At 45.3% G+C, this 25,345-nt stretch overlaps 2 protein-coding genes across 4 annotated transcripts in view; both read left to right on the top strand.

Annotated features, from left to right (window-relative positions):
- The first annotated feature begins 1,947 nt into the window (after nucleotides 1-1,947).
- On the top strand, nucleotides 1,948-8,994 carry LOC115791110 (DCN1-like protein 5). 3 transcript variants are annotated; one of them, XM_030745221.1, is made up of 10 exons: nucleotides 1,948-2,044; nucleotides 4,073-4,130; nucleotides 4,256-4,298; nucleotides 5,145-5,241; nucleotides 5,795-5,960; nucleotides 6,089-6,180; nucleotides 6,262-6,370; nucleotides 6,972-7,076; nucleotides 7,618-7,720; nucleotides 8,630-8,991. In XM_030745221.1, exons 4-10 carry the CDS (start codon nucleotides 5,177-5,179, stop codon nucleotides 8,683-8,685), a joined length of 696 nt encoding a protein of 231 aa, XP_030601081.1. In that variant the 5' UTR covers nucleotides 1,948-2,044; nucleotides 4,073-4,130; nucleotides 4,256-4,298; nucleotides 5,145-5,176; the 3' UTR covers nucleotides 8,686-8,991. The 3 variants fall into 3 exon arrangements, with proteins under 3 accessions (XP_030601081.1, XP_030601079.1, XP_030601082.1); XM_030745219.1 differs by lacking the exon at nucleotides 1,948-2,044 and adding an exon at nucleotides 2,134-2,300 and having other exon boundaries at nucleotides 8,630-8,994; XM_030745222.1 differs by lacking the exon at nucleotides 1,948-2,044 and adding an exon at nucleotides 3,952-3,978 and having other exon boundaries at nucleotides 8,630-8,994.
- Nucleotides 8,995-17,358: 8,364 nt separating this feature from the next.
- The window catches only part of LOC115790230 (calpain-5-like), a 31,089-nt gene continuing 23,102 nt past the window's right edge, over nucleotides 17,359-25,345 (top strand). Inside the window, exon 1 of the mRNA XM_030743986.1 lies at nucleotides 17,359-17,583. The gene's annotated coding sequence lies outside the window, so the exon portion shown is untranslated. The remainder of the gene's footprint in view (nucleotides 17,584-25,345) is intronic.

Here is a 25,345-nt window from a genome sequence, read left to right as displayed (position 1 = left end):
GTTCGGCTTCCTTCGAGTACTGCTTTGTTTTTGCTTGGGTCAAATATTTTTTAAAGGTGAATAATTTATTTACTGGCAAAATAAAGACAAATGTTAGACCACAGAGTTCAGTTTTCTGTCTGCTTCCAGATGCTGTAAGTAGAGTTGGTTCCACTCAAGGAAATTATGTTGCTCGCTAACCCTTTAAAAACAAAGACCGGGGGGGTGTCCATGATGATCGGCTCCATCACCTGCACCACTGGCCCGGAGCACTTGATAATCTTATATTTCCCAGCACCACTGGGTGAGAGCATGGATTAGACCAGTGGGAATGTAACTTTACTTATTATATTTATTCAAGTACTTCACTGAAATGTGTGATCAGTGCACTTGTACTTGAAGTATTTCTGTTATATTGCTTTATGCTTCTACTCTACTATATTTTGCATGCAACTACTACAGTTTACTCCACACCATTTAGTTTGAAGCTTCAGTTACTTATTTTTCAGATAAATGGCGTCACTGAAGATCAAGCTACACATAAGTAATTGAAATCAGCAGCAGCTGCAACGTGAAGCTGATATACACATCAATGAATCAATAATTAAGATCCAATTATATCACATATATATATATGTATGTAAGTGCTGTTTTACACAATGAGTGTGTTTGCTTTAGGTACTCGGATATACAATGATCTTTTACTTCTCTGCTCAGTAAACATCACTGACTTCCTGAGGTCTCCAGCTGTCACAGAGCAGGTGAGTCATTTCCCTCCTGGATGCCCATTAAGACTCAATGAAAACACACTGGGTGCTCCAGAAGTAGGAGGCCTCATAAAAACTGGTCCATACAGTTAGATTTTTGGACAGCATGGTTGTGCCCTGGTTAGCACTGTCCCCCGGCTTTGAATCCAGCTTGCATGTTCTGTCTGTGTGGGTCTGAGTACTCTGGGTTCCTCCCACAGTCCACAGACATGCATGTTTGGTTAACTGGTGATTCAAAATCACAACTGATCAAAGCGACAGACTTCTTCTTTCAGCTGCTCCCTTCAGGGGTCACCACAGCAGATCTATCCCAGCATCCTCCTCTGTCACACCAACCCTCTGCATGTCCTCCTTCACTACATCCATGAATCTTCTCTGACATCTCCCTCTTTTCCTCCTGCCTGGCAGCTCCATGTTCAGCATCCTTTGTCCACCATCCCTCCTCTGCACATGTCCAAACCATCTCAGCCTCACCTCTCTGACTTTGTCTCCAAACCGTCAGCCTGAGCTGTGCCTCTGATGGACTCATCTCTAATCCTGTCTATCCTTCTGCCTCCCGATGAAGATCTTTGCACCTCCATCTCGGCCTCCTGTCTTTTTGACACCGTCTCCAAACCATCCATAGTAACAGGACTCATAAACCTTCCCTTTCGCTCTTGCTGCTCTCCTGTCACAAATCACCGCTCATACTCGTCTCCACCCAGTACACCCTGTCTGCATTCTCTTCTCCGCCTCTCTAACCGAAATGTGTTACCGTCAATGTTTCGTTTTAGTTAACTAGAATAATGTTGGCGAGTTTTTACCAAACAGCTGTTATGAGTATGAGCAGATAAAAACACACACATCAGAAGAAGCTCTATGTTAGGAAAACTCCTGAAAAATATCATGTTTTAGTATGAATGTATGAATATTTCAGACATTAGTACCTGTGTTACAGCTGGATGACAGATGGATGACAGTTGACGTGAACCAAAAATAAGGGACTATTTCTTTAAGGACTAGCACATCTTTTTCGGCTCTACAGGGTGCACATTACGACCATCAGATATTCTCGCTTGGATAACGGTTGTCTAAATCAATATATTTTCGTGTAAACAAGATTAATTTGTTGTATAAGTCACCGTTTGTTAAAAAAATAAGGGTTTGCTGATATTTCTCTCATCACGGGAGCGTTTACTTTGTATCACACCCCCATGAAGTGATGGTATCGTCCACCTTCGCGGAAACGCCGGCTGCAGCCTAAACCCCGGCATACGAGAAGCAGGTGGATGTGAGTGAGCGGAGTGTGACTGGAAAGGGTAAGTTTTAAAACGGGGTCAAAAATAGCAGTTATTAGGCGTTACCCTCGGCTAGCTGTCTCATATTAACGTTTAATTCTGATCCGAGTGACTGGATGAGTTTTGACGTGTGTTCTGACACGTTAGCAGACATTAGCGGAGCCGCTATGAAACCCGCGGTGCGCCACTAACGTCTGCTGGCAAACAAAAGAGGTCCGCTGTGAGCCAAGACTGACTCTCAGAAGAATCTGAATCAGATGAATGTGACTTTTGTGATGTAAGTCAAGTTTTTGTGGCCCTTAAACGGCGACAAAATGCGACATCCTGGCACGAAGCGGATTATTAGTCATCCTAGCCGGGTTAGCTAACGTTAGCGTCAGACTCTCGCAGCCTTTTGGATTTCAGCACAAACTTTGAAGTTTGACAGTGTTCAGACGCTTAACAGGCTTTATATTCAGCGTGTACCTGTGACTTAGGTGTGTGTGGTGGAGGAATGGTGACATAATCCCAACGTACTCCTTTGTGCAGACCTTCTGAAACTAGTTTTGCAGCAGTGGCGTCGGTTCCATGTTCATTTCTAACCTTTAAATCGCTGCAGAAGTTTGTTTAATGCCACAGACGCGACCGTTGGGTTTAGTGAGTTTAGCTGGAAGCAACACAGAGCCTGTTTCCTCTCAGCAGTGTCCTTGTTGTTCTGAGGAGCTGTTATATCAAGTCCTGACATGATGAAGAGCCGTGAGTGTGATGAGGGCAGTCCGTGTTCTCTCCTTCCTTTTAACCGGCTGATGCAGGCTGGACCGACCAGAAACCCTGTTCACGCTCAGGCCCCTTTCCGTTTCCTTTGATTAACAACGGCTTTACCTGAGTGAAGGTGGTGGGGTTATGAGTCATACTCGTGGCAGCTGCTGAGATGGCGCACTAAGTTTCATCTCCAGCTGGGGGGGGGGGAGTCACAGAATCCATTGTTTTGTACGTGCCTGGGTTTGGGGGTCACGGTTCTATATAATTTCAGTCTTTATTTTTATGTTTCCTGCCTGAGAATCAGCCTTCAGGCTGCCACTGCTCCTCTGCTCTAAGGCTGCGGTTCCCTGAGATTTCCCATCAACCAAACATTATTGTGACTGCACAGAAAGCACTGAATGACATGTCAGTTTGCTAAACTGCACCACATCAAAATCCCTGATTGATAGTGAGGAGAGATAATTGAGCAGCTGGACTGGAGATGTCAGCCGCCTTCAGCCTGAGTTAATCTGGTAATGCTAATATAGTGAGCTAAGGAGGCCCTTGGACAGTAAACATCTGTTCTTAGAGAGGCTTCACCTACTTTAAAAGGATAAGAGGGCTGCACCTGAACCAGAGGCAGCCAGGATTTACACCATATTCTGGGCCATTACTCCGATGGAAGGCCGTGCCACGAAGCTCCCGGTGCAGTTTTTGTGCTGCTGCTGATGCCAGAGGAGGTTTGGACGTCTGCAGTCACTGAGTCAGCTGAGCGTACTGTATGCCTCAGCCGTCGGCGATCAGCTGAGCATATCTAGGAGGGAAGAAATTTCACAAGCTGACCTGCTGCCAGTGGGCCCTCAGTGTTTAGCGCTTTGACAGAAACCTGTTCTTTCTGCAGATTTCTGAACCTTCAGTGGACGCTAACGCTCTCGTTTTGGAACTCCAGTTAAGGAGGACACACCGATACGATCCTCAGCTTTATGAATCTGCTGCTTCAGAGTGCTGATCTGAGACCAGTGTTAAATTAATGCGCCATAATTCTCATTATGACGAAGTCGACAGGAATTAGTGACATTATGTAACATTATGTTACCATCAGCGCAACATAAGCTTCCCAACAAGAGTTACACAGAACTTTTGTTTAAATCGTCTGCTCCCACTAAAACGTCTCATTCTGACCGTCTGGTTGTAAAGGTTGACAGAAACCCCCCCTCTGAGGTGTGCCACCTGAGGTCAGGTCTCTCCTCGTGCTTTCACAGTGTCAGTAATGGCTTCTTTGTGTTTTGGCTGACGTTCCCTGGATGATGCTTATCTGTCGTCTCGTAGGAAAAGTGCTCGCAGCCTGGGAAACGTCAGCACGCTGTCGGAAACTCTGGACGAGCTTGTGAGTATTTTAGTCGTACGGTACAGCCCGACGTGTTTACAGCGATAATACTGCTGAACTCTACTGTACAGGATCCACCAGCAGCTGTGCAGAGACCTTTGAAACAAAGTTTGCTTTTATTCCAGAATCGCTTAGATTTGAATGGACAAGGCAGCCAGAAGCACACAGGTACGACTCCAGCTCACACCTTACCCCTCAGGTGACCCAGCCGTAGATTTCTGCACTGTTACAGTTTTCATCATAAAAATGTTTCCGTGTAAATTTATTCTCCTACAGTTTTTAATGTGCAGGGATAATGGAAGTCTGTTTATAGACATTACAGGCTCTGATTTTATTGTAATTTTCCAGTTTTAATCAGCACGCACAGGTGGTCTGCAGGCCAACAGTACACACACACTCACACACACACACACACACACACACACACACACACACACACAGGCGCCTCACAGTACTTTATACCATAAAGACCTGCAGTGTTCATACTGTAACTTTGCTGTAATTGGCTGTTACTGTTAGGGATGATATGAATCCTGCTGGCATACGCAGATATAACTGATCCCAGTGTTAAAATAATAAGCCACATTTCTTTTGGAGCAATAATCAGGCTCAACTTTACTTTTCTTAACTCTGTAAAATAAATACATCCAAGGTTATAAATATACTTAATTTATAAATAAATTATGGATAATAAAAGGAACACGACAAATACAATAGATTAAAATACTTTGTGCTCAGTCATCAGGCTGCTGCATACAGCTCTTATTCAGTCACACTGGTTTCTGCTTTCAGATTATTTCAGTAATCAGAGTATTTTGAGTGTTTCTGCACAAAATATTGATGTCATTAAAACAGTGTGTTGCAGATAAAGGAGACGGTTTGAATCTGAAACAAACTGAGCCTTTAGAATACTCCTGTATGAAAGTGTAACTCGGGTATTTTAGCTGCTGAGGTGACTCAGTCACTTGCGGGTTAATGAGATGTTGTCGTCTTCGCTCTGTGAATGTTGTGTAGCCCAGCTAGTGAAGCCCAGTGAAGGTGCCGCGATGCCTGTGAAGAAGAGGAAGCTGCCCGACGCAGACGATCGTGAGCAGAGCTGCAAAATTACGAGGTAACCGGACACGTGCGCCGCCTGAATCTGCCTTTCCCTTTGGCTCTGTCTGACCCTCACCGATGAACCTGTGAGGGAGGGGCTCTGTCAGCTGAGAGCGCAGGTGAAGGTTCTCGCTGCAGTCACACTCAGCGCATGCTTAATCAGCACTGCCTCAGTCTTCTAAGGTAGCTAAGGTGCCACTTTATTAGGTATGTCTGCTTTATCCTTGCATATACATGAGCTGGACAGTCCACAGCAGTTCTGCACTTACATCCTGAAGTGTTGAGAAGGACACTTGATTTAAACATTAAATTTGTAACCATAAGGTTTGTGAAGTAGTTTGAATTTAATCACCTGAGTCACTTCTGTACAGCATCATCACTCAGTCTGACCTGGTAGCTGTTGATTCCAGCTTCAGGAAGCTTTTCAGCAAAGAAAGGAGCTAAAAATGAACCGCGGGGGGGCAAACACAGGCCTGTTCTACAGTGGAGAATAGCCGACATAGAACACGTCTCCATCACTAAAATTATGACTGTATATTTTTCTGGTTGAACACGACTCTGTGCTGTAGTTTTACCCGACCTCAGATCCGCGCTCCGAGGCCGATCAGCACTGAGAAGCCTTTTTCCAGTAAGAAGTGCCTGGCCTGGTTCCACAAGTACGCCGCCCCCGACAAGGTGTTTGGCCCGGAGGCCATGGAGAAGTTCTGTGAAGACATCGGCGTGGAACCTGAGAACGTAAGTCAGCTGATCGAGTCTTAGATGCACTCTTCACGTTCCTTACCTGGAGGGAACCACTCTGCAGTTTCCTCGGTAAGAAAGAAGCGTTCTCGCAGTCGTGTAAACGTCCTCTTTCTGTCCTGCAGATTATCATGTTGGTTTTAGCTTGGCATCTAGAAGCAGCAAACATGGGCTACTTCACAAAAGACGAGTGGCTCCGGGGAATGACGACGTTACAGTAAGAAGCCTTCCCGTTCGTCTGTGCTGCAGCTGTCCAGCGTGCAGATGACGCTTACATGTGTTTGTCCTGTACTCGCAGGTGTGACTGCACAGAGAGGTTACAAAGCAAACTTGATTACCTGCACAGTGAGCTCAGCGATGCTGCGACCTTCAAAAATATCTACAGATATGCCTTTGACTTCGCCAGGGTGAGTTTGATTTAGAAGGTAAACCTGGAAAAATGCTCAGATCACTGTGGTGTGTCTGCAGCGTTCCTGCTGCTTACTGTGTGATTGTTGTGAGGAAAAGTGGAAATAAAAAGTCTGATTTTGTCAGCAGACAGCCCCGTGCTGGGTGACCAGCACAGAAAAATAATTTATTTACACGAGACGTTTACTTACTAGACCCCCACAAATAAAATAATAATGATGGGACTGTTCATATCAGAGTTTATAATCCTGCAGCCGAGCGCACACGAAATGCACGGAGCAAAGATCTGGAAATGAAATCAGAGGACTGGAAATCAGCTCCTGCTTTAACTCAGACGCTGAGCACGTGTCTCGGGCATCGGTGGCTGCGTGTCCGTGGTGATCGTAGACGAGTTTAACCCGGCCAGCACACAATCTCACTTCAGGTCTCTTAACGCTGAAAAACGAGGGGATGTCCTTCAGTTTCAGCGCCGCGTTTTCCACCTGCTACGTTTAAGTGTGAATGTGGGAAAATGCCATCATCATCATCGATGGGATCATAACGAACACAAACTGCTGCACCTCTGTCCCCTCTCACACCTGTTTGTGTGTTTGTCCTCAGGATAAGAACCAGAGGAGTTTGGACATGGACACGGCCAAGCTGATGCTGGCTCTGCTGCTGGGCAGGTCGTGGCCTCTGTTCTCAGTCTTCAGTCAGTTCCTGGAGGTAAATCTCATTCATCATAACAGGACGGGGGGGGCATGCAGGCTTTCCTTTCACTAACTGGCTCAACAAAACTTAAAGCCCAGCTGGAGACACTGGGCATCAGTCATGTGACCGTTTCACAGGTCCACAGTATGATCCCTCTGAGTGGCACCTACTCCAATCAGAGATGTTATCAGATGATGATGATGATGATGATAAAATGGTGCTTTATTTAAATAAAAATTGTCCAGTGATTTCTCACACAGCAGTAAAATAAACATTTTAATGTAATAATTTTATTTCTGAGCGCGCTCAGTGCTGCACATGTGAAACTTTAACCTGGATCCATTTCAGCAAAGCCTCATGAAGGAGACGTGGAGTTTGTCAGCAGGTCAAAGTGAAATGATTTGATGGAGCAGGTGTTGTTGGTGTGTTTGAGGAGCTGCAGTTTCAGCACTGTCTGTAGTACACCCCTCTGTAGGTTCTTAGCAGAACCTTTTCTCTTCAAACAGCTCTTCACTCCTCTCTGTCCCCCCCCCCCGCCCCCGACTCCCTCCCACAGCAGTCCAAGTACAAGGGACTGAATAAAGACCAGTGGTATAACGTTCTGGAGTTCAGCCGGACCATCAGCCCAGACCTCAGTAACTACGATGAAGACGGAGCCTGTGAGTACCTGTTCTACCAGAAAACATTACAAGTCTGTATAAAAGGTACAAACATGGACTCAGATTCAGTCCATCACCCCGACCACGCAGGGCAGTGGGTAGAGAATAAAAATGGCCGCGTCACATAGTTCGCCGTAGTGAATCGGTCGTATCTGGGTCGCCTCACGCTGTCCTGACAGAAAGAGGAGCGCGCTGTAATTTTGGGGTCTTCATGATTTTTCTTTCTCCTGCTCAGCTGTGGCGGAGATGGAAAAGCTAAAGAGGAACGATGCTGCCAGTGTCGGTCGATCCACGGTGGAATAATTATTAAACTTCATGTGGTGAAGAAGAAATAATAAAGGTTTAGGACAAGAGAACCGTGGTGGTCAGAGACCTAGGCTGACTGTGTTTGTACTACAGTCATGTGACAGCAGGTGGCGCTGATGTAGGTCTGCTGTGTAGCAGGAGAATGCTTTTGGTTGTCTCTCTCACACACACAGACACACACAGGATGCAGTGCGAGTCAGTAATTATGGACCATGTTTACATGAGATAAGAAAAACTTTGGTTATTCCCAAACGTAATAAATGTCTGATTGTTCATGTGCTTCGTTGGTCTTCCTGCCGTCACTCTGCTGCAGGTGAATCTGGGCCTGTATGGCTAAAATCTGGCACGTTTACATGATGATCTTAGCGGTGATGTTTTGTTGGTGCACAAACTGCACTGCAGTAAAATAAACAGGTTTTTTTACACATTCCTGCATCTGCAGTTTAGTTTAAACACCACGTTTAATGCTTGGATGTTAGGACAGTGAGCTGTGTGTTACTTTGCACCCTCTGATTACTGCTTATGGTAAAAGTTCATTCATTTTGATGGTCTGTCAGAGGCTCCTTCGTGTCTGTGCCTTTATGTTTTGGGGTTTTCCCGCAGGGCCGGTGCTGCTAGACGAGTTTGTGGAATGGCGAAGAAGTTGTCCGGCATCGTAGCGTCAACGGCAGTGCCGTGGGATGAAGAGGGAGAGAACGGACATCGCGGAGAACACGGGAAAGGGATCCATTAGGAAAAGGTCTCATCCACACATACACCTAAACATGGAGTACAGACTCGTCCCTGTGGACTCTCTCATCCCACCAGAGGTCATCCAAATGCTAAGAGGCCGTCCTCCCGCTGAGAAGACTTTTTATATTGTTTATTTTGAGAAAATGAACTGTTGGGGGGAAATGAACTGAGAGAAGAGCTGTGGAATTTTTCCCCCCTTTTTTTTGTGTCTTGTTTATAGAAGTAATAAAAGGAAATGGAAATCTAAAAGCTGCGACGCTCAGGTTTCATTCACCACTCGTGTGCAGTGTTTTCACCCTAACTGATGGTTCCTGTTTGAGTTGTCAGTCCCTGAGCAGAGACAGAGCTCGTCCCTTTACCTCCTGACACTTTCTATTAGGCCACATCATGTTGAACATGGAGGTCCTCTTCTAATTTAATCTCAGCTCAGAATAAGTGGATTTCTTTGTTAGATTATTTTCATACATTGTGGGTATTTGCACTTGCAAAGCAAAAGCACCAACAGATGGACTCACATTTATACAGCACTTTTCTAGTCTTACCGACCGCTCAGAGCTTCGGACTACAAGCTACACTTTAACCATTACTGCATGCAGCACTTTATCTGCCACAGCCAATTTAGAATCACCACTTAACCTAACGTGCATGTCTTTGGACTGTGGGAGCAGCCCAGAGTACCTGCAGTGGGTCAAACATCCAAACTCCACACAGAAAGGCCAGGATGGGGCCCAGGATGGAGGCCAGGATGGGGCCCAGGATGGAGGCCAGGATGGGGCCCAGGATGGGGCCCAGGATGGGGGCCAGGATGGAGGCCAGGATGGGGCCCAGGATGGAGGCCAGGATGGGGCCCAGGATGGAGGCCAGGATGGGGCCCAGGATGGGGCCCAGGATGGGGCCCAGGATGGGGGCCAGGATGGGGCCCAGGATGGAGGCCAGGATGGGGCCCAGGATGGGGCCCAGGCCGTGCTCTGAGGCATCAAGTGTTAACCGCTGCACCACTGTACTGCCCTATTTCAGATCTTGCACCTGTGTCACAGCACCCTCTGACCTCTGTTCTTTATGTGCACCATATCTGATCTCTCCTGTGCTGGTTTACTGTTTCATGGTTTGGAGATCCCCCATGATCCTTCAAAGATCAGCAGGTTCCTGTGTCAGGGGAAACCTCGGCAAATGTGGTGGCAACACAGTGTGAAATATGTCACCGCTGTCCCATAACACACAGACGTGGCATCTACAGTTAGTTTAAAAAGCCATTTTCCTTGACCTGACCCAGACTAGTGGAAAATCCATCTGAACAGAAACGGGTCAAATTTGACTCAGAACAGCCTCAGTGTACAAACATTTGTAGCACCTGTATGGATGGATATGGATGTCATCAGTTCACCCACCAGATGATCTGTTTCATTCAGGTGTTTACAGCACTGAAACCAATTATTTCTAAATGTTTACAAACATCTATTTTATTTCCATGAAAGTTGGTTTATTTTGGGGGGGGGGGTGACTGAACTGCCCAAAAGATCATATCCATGTAACCATGGGTGGGAATTACAGGGAAGCTGGCTGGATTTGATCCATGGTGGTGTCGTGGTTTTGTCTGTAGCATCAGTCATGTGGCTTCTCCTCACTCTCCTCCCTCCTCGTTTCTCTCTCGTCCAGTGGCCCTGCTGAGGCGGCAGCCATGATGGCGCTGAGGCGTGTCAGAGAGACGGAGCGCTGTTTGAGCCTGGGGGCGGGGAGAGGAGCGTCAAGGGCGGGGTCTGGAAGGTGGCTGTATCGCTGGCCATCCTCGTCGTACTGGTACAGGCGGATGACGCGGCGGGCTGGGCGTGGAGCGGAGGTCGATGGCGATTCATTTGTCACCTCCTGATTGTTGCCGCCTGTCTCGTCTTCGGTTTCTGTAGACGACTCTTCAAAATCTCCGGAAGTCTCCCTCCCTCCATCTTTGTCCTTGCTCCTCTCCTCCCCTGCCACCTCCTCTTCTTTCTCTTGAACTAAATCCTCCATCTTTTCCTCCTCGTCCTCATCTGTTTCACTTTGGCTCTCTCCATCTTCTCCTATTAGATACAAACGACCAAACTCTCTCTCCTCCTCCTCCTCCTCTTCTATCTCCTTCTCATTGTCTTTATTTATTTCCTCTGCACATCTTCTCTCCCCTTCTTTCTCTTTTGCCTTCTCCTCCTTTTTCATGTAGTCGCACCCTTCCAGGTAGGCGGTGGTCTCCGGCTGCTCCTCTTGCTCTCGTTTGTGCCGGAAGCTTCTCTGAGGTTTGGCAGGAGGAGACACATTTGTGGCAGAGTCGTTTTCAGAGGCTGGGTTCTCATACATGGGTGGCAGGGTTGTCATGCTGACCTCAGGGTCATGGTCAGGTGTGTCAGTTTGGCACCTTCGTCGCCATTTTGGTGACTGCAGCTTTGCCCTGACTGCCCCTAAACACCTGAGAAGAAAAAGCAGACCTCTGCTGTAAAAGGGTCAGTCCACTCATGGTCATCTACTGGCTCATACTCAGATTATCTTTTGTCTCTCTGTACTTAATGATGTTTAAAAATATATCACAACTCTTATGATTTTGCTTGGGTCAAAACCTCTTTAGGAGGCACCAATACTCACCTAAGAACATGAGTCCTGCTCAAAGCTCCAGCGCTGAAGCCCAACACAAAGGTCAGCAGCACCGATGCTGCCACAGCTCCTGCAAACAGCTCTCCTGAAACACCCGCCTGGCTCTCCTCCTCAGACCCAGCAGCCCTCCTGAGCCTGAACGCAGCACAGCCCCTGCTTTGCTGGTGCTCGCCGTTATCCTGGAGCTTTTGACCAACGCGAAGCTCATACGGCCACAGTGTAGTTCCCTCTGTGTGCTGCAGGAGGCAGTAGTACAGACCGCTGTGGAGAACGCTGGTGTTGGGCACCACCAGGCTCCCGTCATGGTGCATGAACACGGGGTCCAGTTTGCTGTGGACACTTGGAGTCTGGAGGTCTCCAAAGGGAGTGTGCCAGTGCTGGACCACACCTAGAATTACAGAGCTGCAGAGTAAGGCTGATGATCTCTTTTGTAGCTGTAAAAATGATATAGAGTTTATTTTTTAAATGTTTTGGTTGTTTTTTGTGATTGCTTGTGAGATAATATGGTTGATGCTGAAGAAAAGGCTCCCATCTCCTGTTAGATCTGTTCACACATATGTAATTCTTCCATTTTTATAGCAGATATGTTCTTAATTCAATGTGCAAAGTTGGACTTCCAAGTTACAAGAACAAGTTTCTTGACAACCATCATTCCTGCATGCAGAGCGGTCTGGATGTCAGGTGGAAGCTTGAGGGTTTTCTAAGGAGCCTCCACAAAGTTGTGGTTGGGTTTAATGTCTCTGAAGAAGGCTGCTGAAAGCCACTGAAAAATATCTGACCAATACCAACACAAGCTGGGACAGGACCAAAGAAGAGGTCCCCTCAGCCACGCAACGGTTGTCAATGAAAAGATACGGAGTTATACAACCTGCGCATCACCATATACTGAATTCATCGGTAGCACATGATGAGGCCATCACTGTGAATGAAACTCTGGATTCAAACAGTTTTTTTCTTCCTTTGACTCTTTGTGATGCAAACAGCAGCACACAAGTGCCACAAACTGCAGTTCCTCTCATGTCCACTTGAGGCTGCCTGCAAAACTGAGTCAGTGTGCACAGACTCACACGCTGAAATGCTCAGTTTTACAACAGAAATCAACATGTTTACAGCCCTGTGGGAAGAACTGTTTAGGACTCTGATGAGCAGGTGTGCCAACAGAGCACATGTCTGCTAGGCTTCACCTGCTTTAACTTAACTCGCTGAACTGGACTTCATGACTGAGTTTGTGCAGCTGAAGCATTTTATTACAATTATGTGACAGATAATTTGTCCTGAGCCGTCCTGCAGAACCTGGAGTATCAGTTTGTTAGCAATAATCAGCAGGTGTGTGGGACTGGATATCCTTAATATGGCCATTTTAGGCACACAGCTGTGAGCACAGAAGCCCCACCCACCTGCTGCTTTTCAAACCTTCTGTTTGCTAAGAGTAGCCAATCAGAAGAAAGCTGAGTTGAAGGGGAGGAGCTAAAACAGCTTTTTATTTCTGATTATGAAATAAGGGTCTTCAGTTTGTGCTCTATAAATTATTGGTTACACTTCATAATCACGATAACCAACAGTTAGCTGAACTTTATTTAACTGTAAACAAGCAGTAAAAAAAGTCATTTACTACACGTTAGTAATGTTGTATTTTCTGTTTGTCATTTTGTGTAGTATCTTACACACATCAACATACACACAGAACAGTCACAAACTAACCAATGAGAGAAACTATTATGACCCCCCCCCCCCCCCCCCCCCAGCTCCATCTGCCTACCTACACATGATTTAACCACAACAAACATCATGAAGGTTATTCCAGTTTTTACTATATAGTTGCACCTGATAAACCAACTGTTTAACAGTTAGTAAATATTAGTAATTAAAGTAAATAAATTTTAACTAAAGGTTCATCATTTAGCAGTGATAGTATATATATATATATATATATATATATATATATGGTTTCTATTAATGTACAAACAACCTGATGAATATGAATTTATAAAAGTTCTTCCAGCACTGACACCGGGGCAGGAACACCTCTTCACTCACCTAAATCCTTTCCATCTCCACAGTTTAGAGTCAGCTCCACCTCTGGATGACCTTTGACCCGGCAGGTGGGCGCCACAGTCAGAGTGCCCCGGCCAGTGGCTCCTCTTCCTGGACAGGCTGGGATGGTCAGAAAGGCTGTGAAAGTTAACCAGCTGCTTAACATTTTAAACCTGCAGAGGAAATAAAAGTCAGCTGATTTTATGGTTCAGTAAAGACACGAGCGTGTGATCACTGAAGGGATTCAAAATGGCACCAATCAATGTTTTTATAGTGCCATCAAATTAAATGCATTTTTCTCTAGTATGCAAACTCGGCTCACATGGAGCTCAAAGAAAGGAATATTAGGCCTGCATCAGGTGACACAAACACAACGTAGACAGCTGTACACACTAACAGAACGGGGGAAGGACCGCACATGAACAGCAGCACACATGAGGAAACAGCCCCAGAGGTTTGAGCTTAGAGGGTAACCTCAAAAAGTGAAATAGCTGAGCGGCTGCACCCGCATCCAGGGTCAAATACAGAAACATTACTGTAAACTGTGCATCATGCAGAGCTGCAGAAGATAAAAAGAATCCCACTAAATTGTTACTATGAAGAGCACAACAGTAACCATCATGGCTGCTCCAGCATCAGCATGAGACACATCAGGATTGGATCAGAGTGTGAGCTATGCAAAGCTACTGCAGGAGAGTCTGAGAAATAAAACTGCAGAGCTGGAAATGAGCATAAGTCTCATTAAGGTCCTTTTAAAAGGATTTTAACAGGACTTAACTCTCATTTATGATCAAAGATGATTAGAATTCATGAGTCAGGTTTTTTACTCACATTAAAAGAGCACCTGAACGCCTCACAGAGACAGTCAGAGTGTATTTTATGAGCACAGCTTAAATGATACAGCAGCTAACGTACAGCTTCAGTGTGTCGTATTTACCTCGTGTGGGTCCTTCCTGATGCAGCAGTGTTGGAGTCACTTTCACAGGTGTGAGCTGGTGTGTGTGATGGCCCTGCTGCTGTTACAGGCTCCTTTCAGGAAAGTGTAAAGGGCAGTTTCTCACATGTCTTCTCCTGTGATGATGTTAAAGATTAATAACATCACACTGGCGGTGGTTTTGTTTTCACATGCTTTCTGTGCAGCTGCACTTCTCAACTGTTAATAAAAATACAGGTAAGCAGATTGTGGGCGGCTCTCAGAGCGTTCAGTTTAACTCTGCTGCCTGTGTTTGAGCTCGAGATCCATAATCCATAATGCAGGTATTGATACCAGAAAACCTCTGATATAATCAGGAACTCCCTCATTTCAAAGACAGACCATAACAGGCTGGGCTCCATGGAAACCGCTGCTGTAATGTAATGCTACTCTAATTTCCCCATTGTGGGACTAATAAAGGTATTCGTATTCGTAATCATACACATGAACACAGGAAATGGGAGGAGCTCTTTCTGCCTCGTTCTACCTGTGCAGACAGGTATCAGACTCATCACAGCGGTACAGCAGCTCATTCTAAAAACACTTGACTCCTGGACCGCACTACACAGGAAACCACTTAAACCCACCTGTGCTAGTCTGAATGAGCTGGACTGAGGTTACCTATGACACCAAAACAAAATGTGTACCGAAGGAAACCCGAGGAACTTGATCCGGTAAAAACATTAGTGTAAGAACACCCTCGTTACTGCAGACAGACGGCACACGAGCTGTGGAAGCAACCAGCGTGTGAATATACCAGAACAACACAACAGCTTCAGTCGGCTTCATCTCCTGCCTCAGTTTTAGTTCTAACAGCTGCTGAAGAAGCCTGAACAGAGAGGGTTAAAAGTGAGGGGGGGGGCTGGATGAACCTGCTCAGGACAGGCCCGGGTCTAGCCCACTGTAGCTGGGAGGGCACACTGAAAATGTAGGTGGGCAAGCATAAACGTAGACACAAAATATTAGGCTATATTTGTTTCTGGGGGGGTTGAATACAGAGACATACATATATACCCTCTCCATTTATCTGGGCTTGGGACATCACAGAAAGTACACAGTTTTGTGACCTTTTGTGGCTGGATTATACACGTTTTACTACACAACAGTACAACAAAAAGAGAACAGCAACTGCAAAAACACAAAGTGTGAAAAACTACAGAATCAGTCTTCTGTTTTTTGGGGCAAACTTTGTGTGGTTACTGCATAAAAGCTACAGGAAACCACAGTGAATTTTCGTAAGGGCGGCTCAGCATCTCACCCACGCTGAGTATATGAAGACTGAACTTCTCTGTTCCTCCTTAAACCCGATCTTCTCAGTGAAACTACAGCTACCTGCTGGAGTTTTTCTTCTTTGAGGTGAAAGTCGAGCACTCTGCCCTCCTCATCCTCAGACGCAGGGCTGTGTGTCAGTGCAGGTGACCAGAAAAACCAGCCTCACCATCCACGAAAGGCTTCGTTACAGCATCTGTGAAGGAACTGAAGATGAAGATGAAGGAGAGAGACACACATCAAAACAGAAATATTTCATCATTCATGCTTGATGTCGTTTATATTTCTGTAACACACTAAAGAAAATGTAACAAACATGCACACAGAGGCGCCTCCAGCCTTCACGTGTGAGCTCATTGCTGATATGTGTGGGTTATCTTCTAGTGGAGCGTCAGAGCATCCACACTGCTGAAGGTGAAGAACAGCTGCTGCACTGAGGCCAGTGCAGCATCTTAAATGAATGAGAAGTTTGATCTTCATCAAGGAATCCGTGCGTCTTCTTTGGCATTGACTGTAGGTTACATCTGCCTCCTGTGCTGTTTAATCTAAGCTGGACTACCTCTGATCTTCATTCAGGAATCCTGCTGAGGTAACTTAGGATGAGGCTAAATCAATAATTATTTCAAACCACGACTGATTATCTGCTTTTGGCTGTTTTATTGTAGGATTGGACTGAACACCAAAGTGTTTTTGTTGGTCACCACTAACCGATCACAGGAACTATACTGATAAAGTTGTAGTTCTCGACCATCTTCTGTCAGCTCCAATATTTACATCAACGCTCCAAATGGCTGCTTTCTGAGGAAAACTGCATTTTTTACTGAATGCTAAAAGCTAAACCTAAACACAGTTTTGATCTACTGTTGAATTCAGAGACACAAAGAATGTGGTGAAGGAGCCAATGTTGTGTTTGAGAGGCCACCAGTGATTTTTTTATGGTTCTCATGCTGATGCTCAGGCGGTCTGTCCTCAGTCAGATCTCACTGTAATTACTGGAACAGACACCAGAGGGCAGCAGTGTTTAACAAAAGCTGCACTAAAAACGGTTAAAGATGTGTTTTATTCCCTCTGTGTTGCAGTTATCCATCCATCCACTATCTACTGTTACTGCGTTTATATTTTAATGTAATTGTTTTTATTTATTTGTGATTGTTTCATTTCTTATTTTATTCTTCTCTGACAGGTTTCTGACATTAGACCATCAGAGTATTTATTTAGATTTTTTATTGTCGTCTCTCAGCTTTTTTAGCTGTTTTTTTGTTTGTTTGTTTGTTGGGGGGTGTTTATTGCTTGTTTACTTCACTTTGACAAGTTTTTAGAATTGACTTTATGGGGGGGGGGTGTAAGAATCTAGTAAAGCTTCAGTAAAAGTCTGAGGAAAAACTCTTTTTCACGCTTACCTTTTTTCCTGTTAATTTGACAAGTTTCTCTCAAATATTTGTCATATTTTTCCTCAGAAATCCTCTAGTTATCTTGTCTTATAATGTTGCCAGCTTTTTTTTTTTTTTGTAATGTTCCAATTTTTTCTTGTAAATTCACGTTTTTTCCTATAAATTTGCCTGTTATTTTTTCTTGTAAATGTATATTTTTGTTTTCCTTGTGTTTTTTTGGAAATTTGATCGTTTTCCTCTCATAAACCCCGCCATTATTAAGGTTTCAGGGGCTGGGGGAGGGTTCACTGACCCTGATGCACCGGTTTGTCTGAGCGGGCCGTGAACGTGTCTTGTTCTCGGTGAAGGCGGGCTGCTCCGCCGGAGCTCCTCCTGTCTCTTTCTGGGTGGTTTTATTTTTAGGGTCGCAGAGAAACCAGCAGAAAGCTGCTCACAGCACCGAGCTGACAGCAGGGGAAACACGCCGGACCCACCCGGGACAAGAGCGAGGGACGCGGTGAGAAGCAGCCGGGTAGCCCGAACTCCAACCAAATCATTTCCAGGTGAATTTAATCAGGCAGTGAAGCGCTGTTAGATGTGACTGTAACCCGCTGCTAGTAACGGCTGTTTGTTGTTAATGCAGATCTGCAGTTAAATTTTATGTTTACGGTCATTCAAACGCACGGAGAAATGTTGGCGTCGGCTGGAAAAAGAGGAATTCTGCGCTCCTCCGTGTCTTCGGGTTCCTCACTTTAACTCACAACATGAAAATATTTAAAGAAAAAACTTCTTCAAACGGGAGAAAAACTTCATCTTTCAAGCTAGCCAGCTTCAACAAGCACATCCGGTACATCCTTCAAAATAAAAGACGGGTTTCAGTTAAAGTTTTAATGATTGGGGAGTTTGGTTTGTGGGGCGTGTCCGAACTCCAGAAACACGATAAAGTACAACCAAAGTGTTTGCATGCTGTATGTTACGGATGACGAAAGAAACATTTACAGAAACTGGTGTATTTTGAAGGTTAGCTTTCCGGTTTGACTATAATCTCAGAGCCGGGGACTTCACAGCTGCAAAGCTGCGGGAAAACCATCTGATGTGAGGCAGAGGAGGCAGGCGGGCTGCTGTCTGCAGATTAATGCCACACAGGTTTCTACAACGCCCTCATGCGATGTTTCAACAGCTGTTTGTCGCACATCCGTCTCTGTTGGTGCCCACATGAAGCCACACCCATGTTTGGGTGGCGTTGGTCTCATTGCTCCACAGTTAAAGCTGTGTCTGCAGATACCAGCGGTTAGGCGCAGTCAGGCCACAGTGGCTTTGAGGAAGAGGAGCAACCTGAGAGAGAGGGCGTGTCCAAGCCAACAGGTGCAGACAGGTTACTTCAGTTCTTGAAGTGGTCAGTTCTGAGTTTAATCCTTTTTTTGGTTAGTGGTTCACAGATAGCACCAGGTGACAAAGGAAAAACCTAAAGCCATGACTGGACCCATGATTGAGGGTCCATCCAAGAAGTTTGTTTGTTCCTCTGTCTGAAACAGTTTTGTTCCTCCACCTTTTTATTCTCACCTGTTACAGCAGGTCAGGTGATGAAGGCTCAGCTCTCTTTAAAATAACCAAGGCACACATTTAAAGTAGACATAAAATAAATGCATTCAGAGAAAAGGCACGAACAAACAGGGCTAATTTTTTTAAAAATATGCATTTTGGGGGTTTTAGCCTTTAACAGTGCAGTGCAGAGAGTAGATGGGACAGTCAGTGTGTGTGTGTGTGTGTGTGTGTGTGTGTGTGAGAGAGAGAGATTGGGGGGGTGACACACAGGAAATGCTCTGGACTCCAGCTCAGGTACGCCTCTGGTTCATGGGTAGCCAGCTCAGCCGTGGTGCCCCCCAGGCGCCCCCCAGGCTCGTCTCTGTGTGGGATTAGGGGGAGTGCAGATAGCTGCAGTGATCTAATGATGTTCAGCCCAGAGTTACTGGCCAGATGTGCAGCAGAGGCGGACTGATGTTTGTCCTGGACCACACCTCCAGCATGGTCTTCACCTGTGCTACAAAATGATGAGCGCCCTCTGCTGTTCGAAAACAGACACGTTTCACAGATGTGATCTGAAAATGGTTCAGGTTGTTGAAACATGAGGATAAACAGCAGCCCCAGTGAAGGTCATCCTCTGCATACTCACAGCTTTCACTCATGATATTAAGGTGAAGCCAACAGGCTCAGAATAAACTTCTAACAGTGAAATGAAGCACTTGATTTGTAAAATATATGATGCTGAGACTGATGACAGAGAAGGAAGAGAGCAAGGAGGGAAGAGGAAAGAGAGCCAAAGAGCAGCAAATCCAGTGATGATGAGTTAGAGGAGGAAGAGGAAGAACAGGACGATGGAAGACTTGCAGTTAAGCTCACAGCTGCATAACTCCCTCCTTATGGGAGGTGTTTAGAGTGGGATTTATACATTAAATCTGCACCGTAGGTATGTTAGAGCTGCACGCCCTCCTGCTGTAACCTGACGTGCACCTGCTGAGAAACTCACCAGATCAACTCCGAAAGAGAGAAATTATCTTATCTAATTTAATAATCTATTTGTGTGGGGCATAAACATTTCTCCTCTTTCTGTATCAACGTGATGATTTTTAGGAGCTTTAAGGCAACTTTCCTCTGATTGGCTGCCACTAACAAACAGTAGGTTTGAATGCCTGAACCTTTGTTGCTGCTTTATGGCAGAAATTATGGTTTGTGTTGGTCAATACTGAGATTACAATCGTTTAACCTGATTTCTCACAGCTTTTGTGGATTTAATAAAGTTAAGAAGTGGGTTTCTGTTGACTTTAATTCAGATTCATCTGAATAATTAATGTGAGGTAAAGTAAAGCTGCTGCAGTCCAGTAAGGAGTGACTGTGGGGTTTTCATGGAGGGGATAAAGTGCAGGAGCATCCCTGTGAAACCAAGTTTTACTTTTTATTATCCTGTTTTAATATTCAGTGGAAGCCAAAATTTTAAATACAGTTAAAATGGATTATATAACCCCTTATGTGAAACTTCAGCCACTCTAACAGGATATGGAAGTACAGCAGGTTCCTGTTATATTATTACACTGTGTATTTGATATTGTTAGACACAACCTGCTGCCTCTTTACTCTGTTTCCTAAGATCGGGTTAAACCTGATGATGAGGTCACGTCACCAAACCGCCTCGAAACAGGAAGTTCATATATTAGTGTATTAATACAGAGGAACCGGCTCACAGTGAGACCCCAGAAGTAAAAACAGGGCTGAACATTTTTCAGTTTCAGCTTGTTGATGTAAATCAGTGGAGACACCATGTGATCATCACCACGACTCATGAAACTGCTGTAAATGTGAGACGGAGAAAATGACGCTGCCCTGCCTCCATCGCCCGCTGACTCATTTCCCAGTAATGCTGCTGAAGACGGTCAGATTAGCTTCTCCTAAACAGATCCTCTCAGGGTCTGCGCACTTTATTCACCGATGTTTAACGGCTGCTTCCTTTTCTGTGTTTACTCTTTCTTACATGTGAACAGAAATGCTCCTCAGGTTTAACACACTGCCAGGATTGTTATTGTAGATAAAAACCCAAAATATTTACTGATCAATAATTATTTGGGGTTTAAAAAGCATTTAAAAAGCAATAAATAAATTCATGTTAGAGGATCTAAAAATGCAATTTACAGCATTTAATCCATAAACAATTCTACAACTAATACACTGTCATTAAAAATCAATGCATATACATATCTACAAAGATCACCTTCACCTTCCTCATCCTCTCCAGGTCCTCTCTGAGCCCTTCGTATTCATCCAGCTTCTCGTGTTCCTTCTTCCTGATCACTTGGTATTACATCGTCTATCACCCCGTGTGAGGTTGGCTTAACTGACAATAAAAGGCCTTGAATAAAATCTTGAAAGATTTAAAGATCCACAAATGTGTCAGTTTCTAGTTATTAAATATTCACAAAGAGAGCGCTGATGACGGGAAACCTTTAAAAGGTCCTGAGACACAAACGAAAACAGGGGAGAGAAAGATGCACCGACCCCAGGGAGGAAAACCAGATGAGGCGCTAACTTTCAAAATAAAACTGGAACCTTGGCCCCTGTGGGACACGGTTGCGGAGGGCAGGAGTTGCCCCTGCCTACCGCTCCCCACTGATTGTCACTGCCGCCCCTGGGATGTGGGTGTGTGGCCGGATGTCTTGGCGTGGCTTCTGGCCCGCTCCCTTGGTGGCTGTGGCCTGGGGGTGGCTCGAGCCTCTTTGGCGTGGGGGGGTGGGGGGTTCTGCTGGGTGTTGGGCGGTTGGGCCGGCCTGCCCGGGGGGGGTCGGCTGGCTCTCTGGGCTCTTGCCCGTTGACCGTGGGGGCTCCGTCTGGGGTCTTCCTCCTCTGGGGTGTGCGCGCAGTTGCCATTGGGATGTGTGCCCTCGGGTCTTCTGTGCCCCTGGTGGGCCGTGGATGACCCGGGTCCCGGGGGGTGGTTGCGGCTTCTTGCCCTCATTATGGAGTACGTTCCATGACAGAGGAACACACATACATTACTACAAACTACAGCAAGACTGTGTGTGTGTGTGTATATACATGTGGATATATATGTGAATTGTATGTATGTGTAGCTTTTATCTTCTACCCCCCCCCCCCCCCCTTTTTTTTCCTCTTTCTCTTTTTTCTTTCTGCTTCCATCTCTTCTTCTTTCCCTGCCTGTCAGATCTGGCAAGAATAAATAAAATAAAAATACAATTAACAAGAATAGCCAAGAGAAAATTTATAGAGCACTTCTTGTAAAAGCAAATATGTTACAGTAATGCCTTCGGATTATCATTCCGATTGTGAAAACTGCCAGACATGACAGGTCAAAAAAAATAAATAAAACAAAATAAAACAGGAAGTAAACTAAGGTGAGTCCAAGGACGAGCTCAGACAAAAGCAGAGAGGAAAAGTAAAACATGGGTCGGAGTAGGAAGCTTGAAGTAAGTGATGTTCCACAGACCAGAACATGGCAGAAGGTCTGGGAATAATTTTAAACTCCACGAACACCTGCAGGCGGCTTCCCGACCTGGGAATCCTGGGTCCCCCATCCAGAGAACAGGACCTTCCTCCTCCCAGCGTTTAAAGCTCACTGCAGAGGTCAGTGATCAAACTGAGTGTTTTAGGCTCTTTTACAACCGTCAGTGTGTCAAACTAATATCAGTGCAGTACCTGTGGGGCTGAATGAACAGCTGATATTTATTGTTTATGAACATACTGACAGACGACTCCAACAGTCATCAGTGGCGTGCTCCTGTAATCAGCCCGTGCAGACTCCATGCAGTCGTTTCATATCGTTTTAGAGGCTGTTTTGTTTCAGGGCCATATTAGTGCCACACATCATTGCAAAGATGCGTGCTGCATTCAAGTGCTCATCGTAAAGGCTGAACCTCATGGACTCAGCAGTCCTGTAATGGGGAGGCACCGAGACTGAAATTCTGGGTACTGATATTTTTTAGTGTATTTGTTAAAATGCATTTTTTTGTGTTGCCCGCTGACAGACAGGGAGACACTGAGGCATCTCTTCCATCGTCTGTGTGTCCTGCTCTCTGTAACGCTCTTGTTTACGCGCTCTGTTCAAAGCAAACAAATCCTATTAATAATAAACGAGTGTCCTGCGTTCAGCCTGTTTCAGATTCATCACACTGGTTCATTTTTTACGAGTCGGTGCAGATACAACAGATAAACGCCAGTCACTGATCTTATCTGTCCTACATTTTTACTTGAAGCAGTTTTTGCTTCACTTTTATTTTTAGTTTATTTTTTAAGCCTGCATTATAACAGGACAGGTGAGGGTTGACAGGGTGTCCTGGTTTCCAGCCCGGGCCCAGTCTTACAGCCAGTCGGCTCACCAGGTTGAGCAGGTGACCTCGGTGGTGCTCAGTTTTTGCTTTGCTTCTTTATTATTATTAGTTATAAGGTTTGGTGTGCACTTTTTAAGTGTTTTCAGCATCACGGGGAAATCCATTTGTGTGGCTGTGAAGTATTCATTGATCCAGACCACCATCAGGAATCTGATTAGCTGGGGAAACACACGCTCATTATTCTGCTCTGTTGATCATCATCTCTGTGCTTATTGGCTCTAATTGACAGTGATATAATTACAGCTGGGCCTGATGTGTCCAGTGAGCGGTCTGCATGGGGGTTTAGGCTGAAGATGGTGTGCAGAGGTCGATTCATGTCACTTCAGTCAATTTCACACAGACATGCTGATGTGTGTGTTTATAACTGTGGCTGATGTGCTGACAGGTTTGGCCTCTGCTTCATTAGTTTCTGCAGCTCAGCCCAGTATGAAAAATCATTTCATAACGTGTTTTAATGTTAAAACATGTAATAAACGTGTAATAAACATGTAAACATGTTTATTACACGTTTATTTCTGCTGTAAATGTTTGAACTCGGGAGTCTGTGAATTCATGTCTGGAGCCTCGAGTGGACACTAGAGGAACTGCAGCTGTTGAAGAATTTACTGTCAGAAATATTAACCTTTGTTATTTTAGCTCTGATCATTCACGAGCATGAAGAACTGTAAATGAACTGATCCTCTCATTAAAAATGCTCCATTATAATCATTGCTGTCATAAACACCGGGGAGTTGTCATAAGGGGCATATTAAGATTATAATGGACATGTTGTTATGATATGAACCTGACAAACTTAGCGAGGCTCCTTAATGAGTTTGGGAAATATTCGTGACCGGGATGCTTGTGGACCGATCCCGTGTTTGATATTGAAATTGAGATCAGAGCTGAAGCGACCTGATGATCGTTTCCAGCCATGAGCTCGGTTGCAGAGCCCACACCTTCACGTGCACACAACACGTGTTAGATGTTACTGCTGTTGTAGGTTCCTGTGTGGGCTGGTGCCTCAGTCACTCACCCTCCCACCGGATCACTGAGGTCTGCTGAGCAGATGCTGCTCACTGTCTCACTGTTATTCTTTCAGCTGTTCAGGCAGCAGCTGCTGTTTATAAATGTGCTTATAAGATGAGTTATGTTACCTGGTAGTCACTTCTTTATCTGCTCTTAATGTATCCTGAATATTTAATGAACATCACAGCACTAAGTAGCATCTTAAACAGCTTCCATAACGACTGTGGTGTTTGATGGAGGAGTGCTTCCTGCTGAGGAGGACCTGCCGTTCCCTCAGTGAGTCTGAGTCTGAATGGATCAGTCCCATTCCTGGAAGACCAAATGCAAACAACTGACTGCGGTACTCAGCCAGCCTCTGGTGCTCCTGTCCCAGAAACATAAGCAGAGTCCTTCCTGTTTTTCTCTCCCTTCTGATTTATCGTCTGATGGGAAGCTGCTGCTTCAGGCTTTAGTGTTGCTGCACTCGCGCACAGAGGCCTGAAACTCTGATCATGTGTTTACTTTGCTGGTGACCGCCCGAGTTTCTGTTTGTCATCCCGTCACATGACTCGTGATGATGTGACTGCCGTGTGTGTGTGTGCTGCATGTTTAAGGAGGGTTTAAAGAGATCCTTGTTGTTCATCCTTATCCACACCACACTGTGTGCAGCTCCTGACCCAGTGTGATGTCTGTCTGTTGTTGTTAAGTGTTGAGTTCATGTCTGTTGGCCTCCTTTGGTCATTTGCTCTTATTTTGAAGGGTAGCTTTCCTTCATGTCCTCTGTTTGTTTTGCTTCCTGCTGATTCCCTGATTGTGTTCACCTGTGCGTGGTTCACCTGTGCGTGGTTCACCTGTGCGTGGTCCTCAGTTAGCTCCAAGGATTAAAGGCTCCTGTATCCGTTTTTATTCCTCACGTGCTGCCCGGCTCCTCCTGTTTCTCCCTTTGCTCCTCGTGGTTGTGTTTGGATTTATTTGTTGACTCCTCATCAGTTATCAGATCTTCCCTTCTGTCAAATTATTCTGGTATTCATTGTGGTATATTTTTGATATTCAGTAACATCAGCAATCAGGCTGAGCGGTCACAGGAAGGCGGTTATTAACTTGATGAGTCACGCTGTGATTTCCCAATCGGTGTTGACGCAGTCGCAGGCAGGGACAGGCCTGCTGGCAGCAGAGCGGGTGATTTCACAGAGGAACATGAAACTGTAAAATATGAACAATATGAAGACGTTAAACACATAATACAGACTGAAAGCAACAAGCTGCTGCAGAGAAAGCAGCTCTACAGTGAATATGTCACCTGTGTGAGTCTCATGTCTTAATGCTCCTCAGTATCACTCACTGCGACACAACACTTTGTAACAAGGTAACTAATTAAACCTCTAATCTTTCAGTGCTCTGGAGTGTGTAGTTATTGTGTTGCTGCTTCATTGTAAGCTTCAGT

This window comes from Archocentrus centrarchus, chromosome 13 (assembly GCF_007364275.1).
Source record: "Archocentrus centrarchus isolate MPI-CPG fArcCen1 chromosome 13, fArcCen1, whole genome shotgun sequence".
Taxonomy (NCBI): domain Eukaryota; kingdom Metazoa; phylum Chordata; class Actinopteri; order Cichliformes; family Cichlidae; genus Archocentrus; species Archocentrus centrarchus.
The sequence above is the reverse complement of the archived record's forward strand: the minus strand, read 5'-3'. Positions and strand labels throughout refer to the sequence as shown.

Bases quoted from the DNA above. Each gene is read 5' to 3' on its own strand.
- LOC115791110 (XM_030745219.1), top strand. From the start codon at position 2,281: ATGAATGTGACTTTTGTGAT. The intron at 2,301-4,072 runs GTAAGTCAAGTT...GTCGTCTCGTAG, and splicing joins ATGAATGTGACTTTTGTGAT to GAAAAGTGCTCGCAGCCTGG. The intron at 7,077-7,617 runs GTAAATCTCATT...TCCCTCCCACAG, and splicing joins TCTTCAGTCAGTTCCTGGAG to CAGTCCAAGTACAAGGGACT.